This window comes from Canis lupus, chromosome 26, assembly GCF_048164855.1.
Source record: "Canis lupus baileyi chromosome 26, mCanLup2.hap1, whole genome shotgun sequence".
Lineage (NCBI taxonomy): Eukaryota > Metazoa > Chordata > Mammalia > Carnivora > Canidae > Canis > Canis lupus.
In genome coordinates, this window is record NC_132863.1 from 25,778,258 (window position 1) to 25,790,419 (window position 12,162).

Sequence of the window (12,162 nt, forward strand, 5' to 3'; positions counted from 1 at the left end):
AGTGAGGGAAGGACAAAGGGAGCGGGGGAGAGTGAATCCTCAAGCAGATTCCCGCTGAGCTCAGAGCCTGACCTGCAGCTTGCTCCCAGGACCCTGAGACAGAGACCTGAGCCAAAATTGAGAGCCAGCCACTTAATGGACTGAGCTACCCAAGCACCCCTACAATTACTTTTAAGCACGTGGGCAAATCATGGTTTATATACCCATTCCTCTATTTTGAGATTTTATTTTTTTCCAGAGAGAGAAAGAGAGAGAAAGAGAGAGAGAGAGATAGACGGAGCACATGTGCATGTGCGCGAGCATTCAAGGCATTCAAGCGTAGGCATATGCAAATAGGGGGGAGGGGCAGGAGGGCCTCTTTCTGTTTTGAAGTACTATCCATTTTTTCTAGTCATAAATAATCCTGCAGTTAATGCCTTTGTATTATAAAGCTTTTTCTGTATTTCTGCACTGTTTTTGGATAGGTTCTTGAAAGTAGAATAAATCAAAAGTACAAACATTTTAAGACTACTGCCAAACTGCTTCCCAAGAGGCCTTCACTAATTTCTAAATCAACTCACTATGTGGGAGAATGCCTATTTGACAGCAACTTTGTCAGCACTGAGAATTATCTTCTAAAATCTTTGCCAATTTGAAAGGGAAAAAAAAATAAGCCATTCCTGTTATTTTTATTAATTATCTATGGAGTTGAATATTTTTCCATATTTTTTTAGTCATTTATATTCCTTCTTTGTGAAGTCTCCAAACTGTTTTCTTCTTTTTAATTAAAAATTTTTTTAAATTTATTTATTCATGAGAGACAGAGAGAGGGGCAATGACATAGGCAGAGGGAGAAGTGGGCTCCTTGTAGAGAGCCTGATATGGGACTCAATCCCCAGACCTGAGATCATGACCTGAGGTTAAGGCAAGTACTCCATCACTGAGCCACCCAGGCATCCCTTTTAAAAAAAAATTTTTTTTAATTTATTTATTCATGAGAGACACAGAGAGAGGGGCAGAGAAAAGGCAGAGGGAGAAGTGGGCTCCTCACAGGGAGCCCAATGTTTTAATTTTTTTAAAAGATTGTACTTATTTATTTGAGAGTGAGCAGAGCAGGAGGGAGGGGCAGAGAGAGAGAGGGAGAAGCAGATTCCCCACTGTGCAGGGAGCCCTTTCCCACACTGGATCCCAGGACCCTGGGATCATGACCTGAGCTGAAAGATACTTAACTGAGTGAGCCACCTAAGTGCACCCCCAACTGTTTTCTTCTTTAAACGAAGAGTGAATTATTCCTTTACAAATTTTATTTTTTTTAAAGATTTTATTTATTCATGAGAGACAGAGAGAGAGAGAGGCAGAGACACAGACAGAGGGAACAGGAGACTCCATGCAGGGAGCCCAATGTGGGACCTGACCCCAGGTCTCCAGGATCACACTCTGGGCTGAAGGTGGTGCTAAACTGCTGAGCCACCCGGGCTGCCCACAAATTTTGTTAAAATTTAATTATGTGGTACAAATGTGAAATATAGAAAAATGACTTGCAGATTTTATTAATTTATTTTATATTTTCAAAGATTTTATTTATTCGTGAGAGACATAGAGAGAGAGACAGACAAAGGCAGAGGGAGAAGCAGGCTCCCCACAGGGAGTCCAATGTGGGACTCAATCCCAGGACCTCGGGATCATGCCCTGAGCCAAAGGCAGATGCTCAACCACTGAGCTACCCAGGCATCCCTGACTTGCAGATTTTATAAGTGACCCAACTTTATTGTATACTCTGTTGGTAGAGATTATTAATATACCCAAAGAGTTAGAGTGGTTCAGAGACCCAATTAAAACAGAATTCTTCAAATATTTTAACAGATTTTAAAAGACTATTATTTGTGATGGTCTCTGTTTACAGCTGCTAACAATGGAAAAAAACTTGAATGTCGAAGAAAAGGGAATGTCTGGGACCCTACAACAAATACACCAAGGAATGGAAGTGGAGGTAGAACAGGGTGATGAAAGACTTTCATTTTGTATTTTATACATTTGTGTTTCTTTTATTCTTACCAAGTATCTCAATTACTTACATGAACTGCTCCTAAAAGTAAACAAACAAAAACACCTAAATTTAGATTTAAAGAAACTGACAAACAAGTGATCAGTGTCACACAATTCACATGAAGTAAGTGATAAAAGTAAAACAAAATTGGAGCACCTGCTTGGTTCAGTCAATTAAACGTCTGCCTTTGGTTCCGGTCATGATCCCAGGGTCCTGGATTGACCCCTGCGATAGGCTCCCTGCTCAGCGAGGAATCTGCCTCTCCCTCTACTTCTGCCTGCCACTCCCCTTGTTTGTCCTCTCTCTCTCTCTAATAAATACACAAAATCTTAGAAAAAAAAAAAAAGTAAAACAAAACTGTGCATATAACATTAAAAAACGTCTGTATTCATCCAACAGAAATCTGGATCAATATAATAAAAAGATTTTTGTTCTGTGGAACCAGAAACAATGTGGCCACAAAAGAGATACATACAACTTTTTTACATGTTTTTGCCCTAAAACAAAACCTTTCCGTTGATTTAAAGATATATACGGGGCTATATACAGGGCAGCCCCGGTGGCGCAGCGGTTTTAGCGCCGCCTGCAGCCCAGGCGTGATCCTGGGGACCCCAGATCAAGTCCCATGTCGGGCTCTCTGTATGATGTCTGCTTCTCCCTCTGCCTGTGTCTCTGTCTCTATGAATAAATAAATAAATAAAATGTTAAAAAAAAAAAAAGATACATACAAAAGACGTTTTCTTAAAATGGCAAATTTCACATTTTTGTGTGAGACTCCTAATGCATATACCTTCAGAGCTTATGTCTTCTGTCTTTCCACTTGGCTATTTTTTAAAATTAATTAATGAATTAGTTAAGTTTATTTATTTTTTTTAGTAATCTCTATACCCAATGTGGGGCTCAAACTCATGACCCTGAGAGCAAGAGTTGCAGGCTCTACTGACTGTGCCAGCCAGGTGTCCTTGCATTCAGTTATTTTTTTTAAAAGATAGATTTATTTATTTATTTATTTATTTATTTATTTATTTATTTATTTATTTATTTAAGACAGAGAGAGAAAAAACGCACGACCATGGGGGGTGGGGGCAGAGGGAGAAAGAGAAAGAGAATCCTCAAGCAGGCTTACCTCTGAGCAGGGAGCCCAAGATGGGGCTCGATCCCAGGACCCAGAGATCATGACCTGAGCCAAACTCAAATGTTGAACTCTTAACTGACCTAGCCACCCAGGTGCCCCTGCACTTGGCTATTATAAAGGCAGCATTTCCAAAGGCTGGTGCTCAGTCCTTTCTGCCAGGCTGCAGCATACAGTCATATTTTATTTTATTTATTTTATTTTATTTATTTTATTATTTTATTTTATTTATTTTATTTTATTATTTTATTTTATTTTTTTATTATTATATTTATTTTATTTTATTTATTCATGACAGACACAGAGAGAGAGAGAGAGACAGACAGAGAGAGAGAGAGAGAGAGGCAGAGACACAGGCAGAGGGAGAAGCAGGCTCCATGCAGGGAGCCTGACACGGGATTTGATCCCAGGCCTCCAGGATCACACCCTGGGCTGAAGGCAGCACTAAACCACTGAACCACTGGGGCTGCCCTAGAGTCATTATTTTAATGAAAGCCAGGCACCTTGATAAATGGGTCTACCTGAGCCTGACTCTCTGGAAACTGGGACTGAGGCAGGCAGTATTCACCGAAGTAAAGAGTCTTCACTATTTCAAAGTTGTTTCTAACAAAATGACCACCATTTTCAGAACAAGAAAATTCAGGTTATGCAATATCTCCTCATGATAAGTTGAATGATGATAAGTTAAATAAAAGGGCCTACAGAAAGGCCACCTATACAACCACTGCAAGAGAAACAATGTCTATGAAGACCTAAGTCATTCCCATGCTGCCCTAGAAAGAAAATGTAAACTCCCCTAAAAGGTTCTGCATACAACTTTTGATTCTTCATTTCCTGAGTATGCAAACTATTCGCAACAAGGTAGCAAAATAAAGACTCTCGTATACTTCTTATGGGAGTATAAATTGGTAAAATTCTTGAAGGCAATTTAGCAACAAATTTCAGAAATCCTAATGAGGGTACACATCCAGTGATACAATAATTCTATTTCCAGGATTTCACTGTAAGAAAATAACTATATGTGGTATGGAAATTACTATACAATAGAAAATTAATTATAGTATTAAATAACTGAAAACTGAAAAATTAGTTAAGTATTTAACAGAAGTTGGTTAAAGAATTTCTACACATTTCATTTCTACACAATGAAATAGGATGCAGCCATTAAACATGGCTAGATGTTTATTGATATATATGTCGATTATATTATTGAGCCCAATTCTCCATCCCTCCTTATGTCCAGACTCTGTCATATAACTTTGCAGTGTCTTCCCATTGTGAACAGGATGAAGTCTCCACCCTGAGCTCAGCCATGTGTTGTTTTGATCCATGGGATGTTAGCACATGTGATGCAACAAGAAACTTAAAAGTGCATGCTCGATTGGGCTTGGTCACAGTTGTGCCTTTGCTATCATTATGAGAAGACCATGTCTAATTTAGTCCCTGGGTCCAGGAGGATATCAGACATGTAGAGAAGAGCCCAGCCTAGATTAGCCAGCTATAGCCAGCTACCGATGCATGAATGAGCCCAAACGAAACCAACAAACTGCCTAGCCAAGTCTAACCGAGATCAGCTGATCCTTAGCTGACTTACAGATATATGAATCAAGTAAAAGTTTATAGTTGTTTTAAGCCACTGAATTTTGGCATAGTTTGTTAAATGACATTTTTGTGGCAATAGTTGATTGAGAACAATATTTAAAAGTCTGAAAGAAAAATGAGGAAAAAAGTCTGGAAAATATATACCCCAAATGCTACTAGACTCCCAGTTAAAAACCATAGATAATTGATCACATGCATATCTTCTCTGCCTCCAAAAACCTCACTAAAATGACAATAAAGGAATAAAATTTGTCTTAAACAACAAAGGAGAGGAGATTATAGCAAAATAAAGTTTAATACAATAGAGGAAACATAAAGCAGATGGAAGAGGGAAAAGTGACTGAGCAACATGGAAGAAATTACAGTTTAATGGCCTGCAGAGAGGAGCAGCAATAAATACTGGGGCAAAAAAAATAAATAAATAAAAAAGAAAAAAAAAGAAAAAAAATACTGGGGCAACTCACCCCCTACAGTGCTAGTTTCTAAGAAACTCAGCACCTTGAAGGCATCAGGTACTATGGAAAGTGGGAGTACAGAGATGGAAATCAAGCTGAAAGTTTATATACAGACTAGTAAGAACCCCGGGTCACATCTCATCTATGTGCAGCCAGGTGACTACCCCTACATACACCATCTTTCCACCTTCTCTACCCCTCAAGACTACAGTTCTAGAGAACACTCACTAAAGAGGCACAGGTCTAGAGGATACTATGCATAGTAATGAGCTGAGGGAAAGTGTGGGCTGAAAAGTAATGAGATTACATAAACTCTCTCTATTGCAATCTACCACATCCATCCCCCATTCTTGCTCTCTCAACTCTAGCAGTTGGTCACATGAACCCCCCATCCCACCAAAACTCCATCTTGGTTACTCTTAGGCAGGACATTGAAGGATTCCTCTTTGGAAAAAAATCATTTCAGAGAAAAAGAAAACCTAAAAATGATGACATTTAGGGATACCTACAAGAAAAAAAGGCCAGCACACTGCCTGAGATCCTTACAGTGAGACTGATTCTGCCCATTCACAGGGTCTCAAATGAACATATTAGTGCCAGTTTTAAATAACAGACTGCCAGCCAGGGATCATCATAAATAATGTGAAAAGAGCCCAAATCAAACAGGAAAAGAAAAAGGTTGGGGGAGGGGGGACCAGGAAGACAAAGGGACTATGTATAGAACTAATGGAAACTAAAAACAACAACAAAAATTCAGAGAGATAAGAGAGGATACTGTGGTGGTAAAATAATAACAGGACATGAGACGCCTGGGTGGCTCAGCGGTTGAGTATCTGCCTTCAGTCCTAGGACTGAATCCCACATCAGGCTCCCCATGAGGAGCCTGCCTCTTCCTCTGCTTGTGTCTCTGCCTTTCTGTGTGTCTCTCATGAATAAATAAATACAATCTTTTAATTAAAAATAATTAACAGGACACTTCAAAGAAACAACTGGAGATGAAAAAAGAACTTTAAAATATGATTAGAAAATTAGGGGTGCCTGGCTGGCTCAGTCAGTAGTGCATGCAACTCTTGATCTCGGGGTTGTGAGTTCGAATCCCACACTGGGTGTAGAATTTAATTTAAAAACAAATATAAAAAAATAAAAACACTTAAAATATATAAATATTTTTAAATTTTTAAATTCAATAGAAGAGTTGAAAGATAAAAACATAGACATGTCCCAGCAAAAGTAAGAGGAAGTCACTGAAAAAGACGGAAAAATCCCACGAAAATAAAATATGCAGATTAGACCAGTCAAGAAAGGCCAATATCCAATAGATGTCCTTAAACAAGAGGACAGAGAAAACAGGAGAGAATTTGAAAAATAGTACAAGAATATCTTCAAGAACTAAAGGACACTGGTGTCTAAACTGAAAGGGCCTACCAAGTGTCTAGCATAATAAATGGAAAAAGGCTCATGTTAAGACATGGCATCATAGGGGCACCTGGGTGGCTCAGTGGTTGAGTGTCTACCTTCGTCAGGTCGTGATTCCAGGGTCCTGGGATGGAGTCCTGCATCAGGCTCCCCATAGGGAACCTACTTCTCCCTCTGCTCACGTTTCTACCTCTCTCTGTGTATCTCTCATGAAGAAATAAATAAAATCATAAAAAAAAAAAAAAGACATGGCATCATAAAATTTCAAAACACTGAGGATAAAAAGATCCCAAATCTTTTAGAAAACATTAGATTACATTTAATGGCATCAAACTGCTTAATAGCAACCAGGATGCTAGAAGACAGTGAAGTAATGTCTTCAAAATTCTGAAGGAAAAGTTTTTCCAGTCTAAAATTCTATACTTGCCCCAACTATTAATTTGCTGCCAAACTAAAATAAAGACATTTTCAGACGAAAATGACTCAAAATATGTATCTCATACACCCTTTTTTTTTTTTCATACACCCTTTTTTAAATGATTTTTATTTTTAAGTAATCTCTATACCCAATATGGGGCTCAAACTTACAACCCCAAGATCAAAAGTCACACACTCCACTGATGAAGCCACTCAGGTGCCCTTCATATACCCTTTCTTCAATTTTTATTTATCTATGATAGTCACAGAGAAAGAGAGAGAGAGAGGCAGAGACACAGGCCGAGGGAGAAGCAGGCTCCATGCACCGGGAGCCCGATGTGGGATTCGATCCCGGGTCTCCAGGATCGCGCCCTGGGCCAAAGGCAGGCGCCAAACCGCTGCGCCACCCAGGGATCCCCATATACCCTTTCTTAGGAAACTACTAGAGGATATACTTTAGCAAAACAGAGGGGGAAAAATCAATGAAGGAGAGAAGGAATACAGGAAAGAAGGATAACACGGAATAATGATAAAGGAAAGTCCCAGTATGATAGCTCTGCAGCAGACCCAGAAAACAGTGAGGACAGACTGGGACAAGATGGAGGATGTGTGAGAGGTCTTCAGAAAAATAATGGAACTAGTAGACTATTGATGTATTTAAACATTTTTAAAAAACTATTTGGCACTTGATAGGTCTAGAACTAGGGGAAAAATAAGGATTGTTACAAAAGGAGTTAAGTAAAAACAAACAAAAAAAAAATAAAGAAAAAGTAATCATGTTACTACTTTGCCCAGCAGTAAATAATACAGTCATAATATACAGGTACTGACTACTGATTTAATCAAACCTGTGATATAACTTCTCTAAGAAAATAAGGCAAAGGGGAAGTGATAATACAAAAGAGCTGAATCTTTATCTCCCATAAGGGGAATGCAATAGATAATATCTAAAATTTATAATTCATGAAATAGCAATATGAGATCTCACTCAGAAATATGGGCGGCTGAATGGCTTAGTCAGTTAAGTTTCTGTCTTCAGCTCAGATCATGATCCTATGATCAAGCCTCTCATGGGGCTCCCTGCTCAGAGGGAGCCTACTTGTCCTCCCTCTTCCCCTCCCCACTGCTTGTGCTCTATCATTCTCTCTCAAATAAATAAATAAATAAAATCTTTAAAAAAATATATGGAAGCAAATACCAGCAAAGCCAGAAAGGAGTTCTTTCGAAGTTGAACTAGGGATGGGAAGAGAGGCAGAGACTGTTATTCTCATTATAAGCCTTTTCCCAGTTTTTTATTTTTTAAACTTAGTTAATTAGTTAATTATTTACTTATTTATTTATTTTTAAGATTTTATTTATTTATTCATAGAGATGCAGAGAGAGAGAGAGGCAGAGACACAGGCAGAGGGAGAAGCAGGCTCCATGCAGAGAGCCTGACGTGGGACTCGATCCAGGGTCTCCAGATCACGCCCTGGGCTGCAGGCGGCGCTAAACCGCTGCGCCACCGGGGCTGCCCTACTTATTTATTTAAAATAATCTCTACACCCAACGTGGGGCTTGAACTCACCACCCCAAGATCAAGAGTTGTATGTTCTTCCAACCAAGCCAGACAGGCACCCCATTGTTTCTTTACAACTGTGTTAACAATAACTCTCTGAGTAGTAGAATTTCAGCATCTTTTAATTTTTTCTCTTAGCTTATCTAAATTTCCTATAATAATCTTGTATTACTTGCGTAATTAAAAAAAAATTCTTAAATGTCATATTGTTTTTTTTTTTAAATCCACAGAAGAAGTATTATAAAACTCTGCACAAATCAGGGACTGACCTTTGCACTTTCCTTTGGGACCTTACCTTTTATTGTGGTCAAAATGAAGAAAGCAATGAGAGTGTTGTTGATGGCGCAGGTGGACTTGGCAACACAAGACAAGACCGTGTAGGGATTTAAGAGATAGCTGGGAAAAACATAAATGTTGGCATTAGTAATCCAAATCAAAGGACCAGGGAGTCCTGGCCACCACCAGCAGGCAATTCAAGAAATTTACTAAAACCATACTCAAGGGAAGGCAACTTTTTAGAAATGAGTTCTCTTAAAAGAATGAAATGGAGTTGGGACCAATGAGTACAAGACGCTGAACATTCACTGCCTATTCTGTACTCTGTGGTATATCATCACAGAGATCCAGTAAACTAGCAGCACCATTCCTCTAATGGAAAAACTGAGACTCGGTGGTTAAGGAACTTGCCCAAGGTTTCACAAGCTAATAAATACATTAAAAAATCAGGACTTTCTGGCTCTAAAGCCTATGTTTTTTCCTATTACTTAAGAGCTCATAAATGGTAAAATTTTACTGATTCCCAAAGAGTCTTGTATTTTAGGAATGGTTACTTGTCTTTAAAAACCAGTAAAGTAATTTTTCCTCAATCAGGATCCTAAGCTCTGATGCAGGCTACCCACCCAACCCTTTCTCCAAGAGGTCAAAGCAGGTTGGGGTTAGTCCTCTTGGTAATCAAGCTGTATCCACCAAGCCAGACCCTAAGGACAGGGTAAGTATCTGCTGAATTCAATAAGCTGGTTGCCACAGAACTTCACAGGACATCTTGAACTTCCGCTGAGAAGGATTTACGCTGAAAAATCCAGTCTTTTCCTGAGGTGGAAAGGAATGGATTTAGAAATGAATTTAAAATGCTGATTAGGGAAATGTTAGATAGTTATAATGGATTATTTTATTTATTTCTATCCTGTTTCCACAAAAGATTTGAGGCAGCTCAAATGAGGACAGATAATAAAAACTAATAGCAAAGTAGAAATAGAAATAAAAAACTGAGACCAAGAAAAAATGTCAATAGAAAAAGAAATAAAATAAGGGCCAGGGTAAAAAAGACCAGATGTGTCTTCTACAGCACTGAATAATCAGCTTCAAATCTGGCTCTGAGTTTCCTGGCAGAGTGAAAGGGAGACCAGTTACATAATTCTGATTATTAGATAGGAAGAAACATACCAATGTCTCACGGGGAGATTATAATTCTTATTCACCAATAAAGACCTTAAATCCAATACCTCCCAGTGCTGTAAGATTAGCAGTTCTAAAGCCAAAAGCCCAGAAACTGTTTTCTTTTCAACAATTACAGATAGGCTTGTTACACAACCTTTAAAGAAATGGCTGCTATTATAAAAGTATCCCCAGGAGATATATGAGTCCATAAAGGATTCATAAAGTTACTAAGCCTCTAGTTCTCTTAGGTAGTTCTTGCCAATATTTCTGAAATACATAGGTATGAAAGTTGTTTGGTTGGGAGAGGGGGAAAAAGCCATTTCTAAATAGCAGGTGATGTTCAAGAAGCAGCTGCACAGCCACCTATTTGGAATACTGAATAGGAGATTCAACACAAAGCAGAGGGTTGAATAAACTGTCCTCACAAGGCCCCTTTTAATTCTGAAGGTCTAAAGTCAGGTTTTTCCATAAGGAAACTTGTCTGTCTTGTTTACGGTATATCTCTAGAAGCAAGCATAGTATTAATATTCAGTGACTATTAGCTGACTGAATAATTATTCATATTTGCCTATCTCCAGAATACAAATGGGAATAACCTGAAAGAACTAAATTTACTGGAAGCCCTGAGCACTCCCAAAGAATTCTTTTACAGAGCTTCAGTAAGTTTCACTCTTCCATACTGGTCACCCAGCTGGGATAGCTCTGTTTGGCTATGTTTTTCTACACTACAAATGGAGAACTAACTGTACATGAAATATAGGAGCTGCTCAATATAATGGCCACATAAAGATCAGAATTTTATTCAATCCATGTATACAATTAAAGAACTCTTTTATTTATTTATTTATTTATTTAAAGAAACACTGGTTACAAGTTGGCTGGAGCCTAGATCAGCATACAGTGAAAAGGCATTTGTGAGGGGTTGATTGTGCATGTCCCTGTGTGAGGCTTTGTCCCAACAGAGACAGAATGGCTCTGTCTCTTTTGCTGGCCAGCACCCCAGTTGTGCAACAGAACCACAGCAAGTACTTGATGACTAAGACTGCAAATCTCCAAAAATACAACAAACAACATGAGAAAGTCTCATCAGATTTTTCCTTGCATTTGTTGGCACTAAGCCCTGTTTTGTCAAAGAATACTTACAACAGGGCCACTTTCAGAGGGATGTAACGCATTTCCATAGGGGTTCGGATGAGTTCGGCCACATCTGGGGCATACTGGTCTAGTTCTAGGAGGAGTTTCTGCTTTTTAAACTGGAAAAAAAAATGACAAAACACATTACTTCCCATTGCTTTTAGAATAAAGACAGTAGCCCTTCCATGGCCTGAATGGCCCCACCTGGTCTGGCCCTACCTCCCCAGGCTCATCTCATAACCACCTCTCCTCTCACCTCTCACTTTCTGGGTTCAGGCACCATGAACATGCCATAACCCTCATGTTCCCAGGCCTTTGCATTTGACCTGGAACAACCACCTCTCTTTCCCTAGTTATGTCCCACATCATCTTTAGATCTCAGTTAAATCATTTCTTCCTCAGGAAGGCACCCTCACCCTCAAGTAGGTAAAATCTCCCTATTACACATTCTTCCATAGTATTGTTCATGGTTACAACTTTTTTATTTATCTAATATCTGTCTCCCTCACTGACTATGAGTTCCATGAGAGCACAACAATGTTTATATTTGCCAGTACCTGGCACAGCGAGCAAGCAACAAATATCTATTGAATGGCTGGATGAATTAGTGGCAAAGCAATGTTCTCAGCCATTCTGAACAGTTATCTTTAGGGCAACTGGGTGGCTCAGTCCGTTAAGCATCCGCCTTTGGCTTAGGTCATGATCCCAGGGTACCAGGATCGAGCCCCACATCACAGAGCCCAGCCTCAGGCTCATTACTCAGTGAGGAATCTGCTTTTTCCTACCCCCACCCTCTCCCTGCTCATGCTATCTCTCTTAAATAAAATCTTATTTCTTGGGATCCCTGGGTGGCGCAGCGGTTTGGCGCCTGCCTTTGGCCCAGGGCGCGATCCTGGAGACCCGGGATTGAATCCCACGTCGGGCTCCCGGTGCATGGAGCCTGCTTCTCCATCTGCCTGTGTCTCTGCCTCTCTCTCTCTCTCTC

General features: G+C 39.5%; 1 protein-coding gene across 4 annotated transcripts in view; it reads right to left on the bottom strand.

Moving 5' to 3' along the window:
- Nucleotides 1-12,162, bottom strand: part of PIGU (phosphatidylinositol glycan anchor biosynthesis class U) — a 94,839-nt gene that overhangs the window by 48,913 nt on the left and 33,764 nt on the right. For all 4 annotated transcript variants that reach the window (XM_072800696.1, XM_072800695.1, XM_072800697.1 and 1 more), the window contains exons 5-6: nt 11,187-11,296; nt 8,902-9,002 (exon numbers count right to left, since the gene is read on the bottom strand). In XM_072800696.1, coding sequence (XP_072656797.1) covers nt 8,902-9,002; nt 11,187-11,296 — 211 coding nt within the window. The remainder of the gene's footprint in view (nt 1-8,901; nt 9,003-11,186; nt 11,297-12,162) is intronic.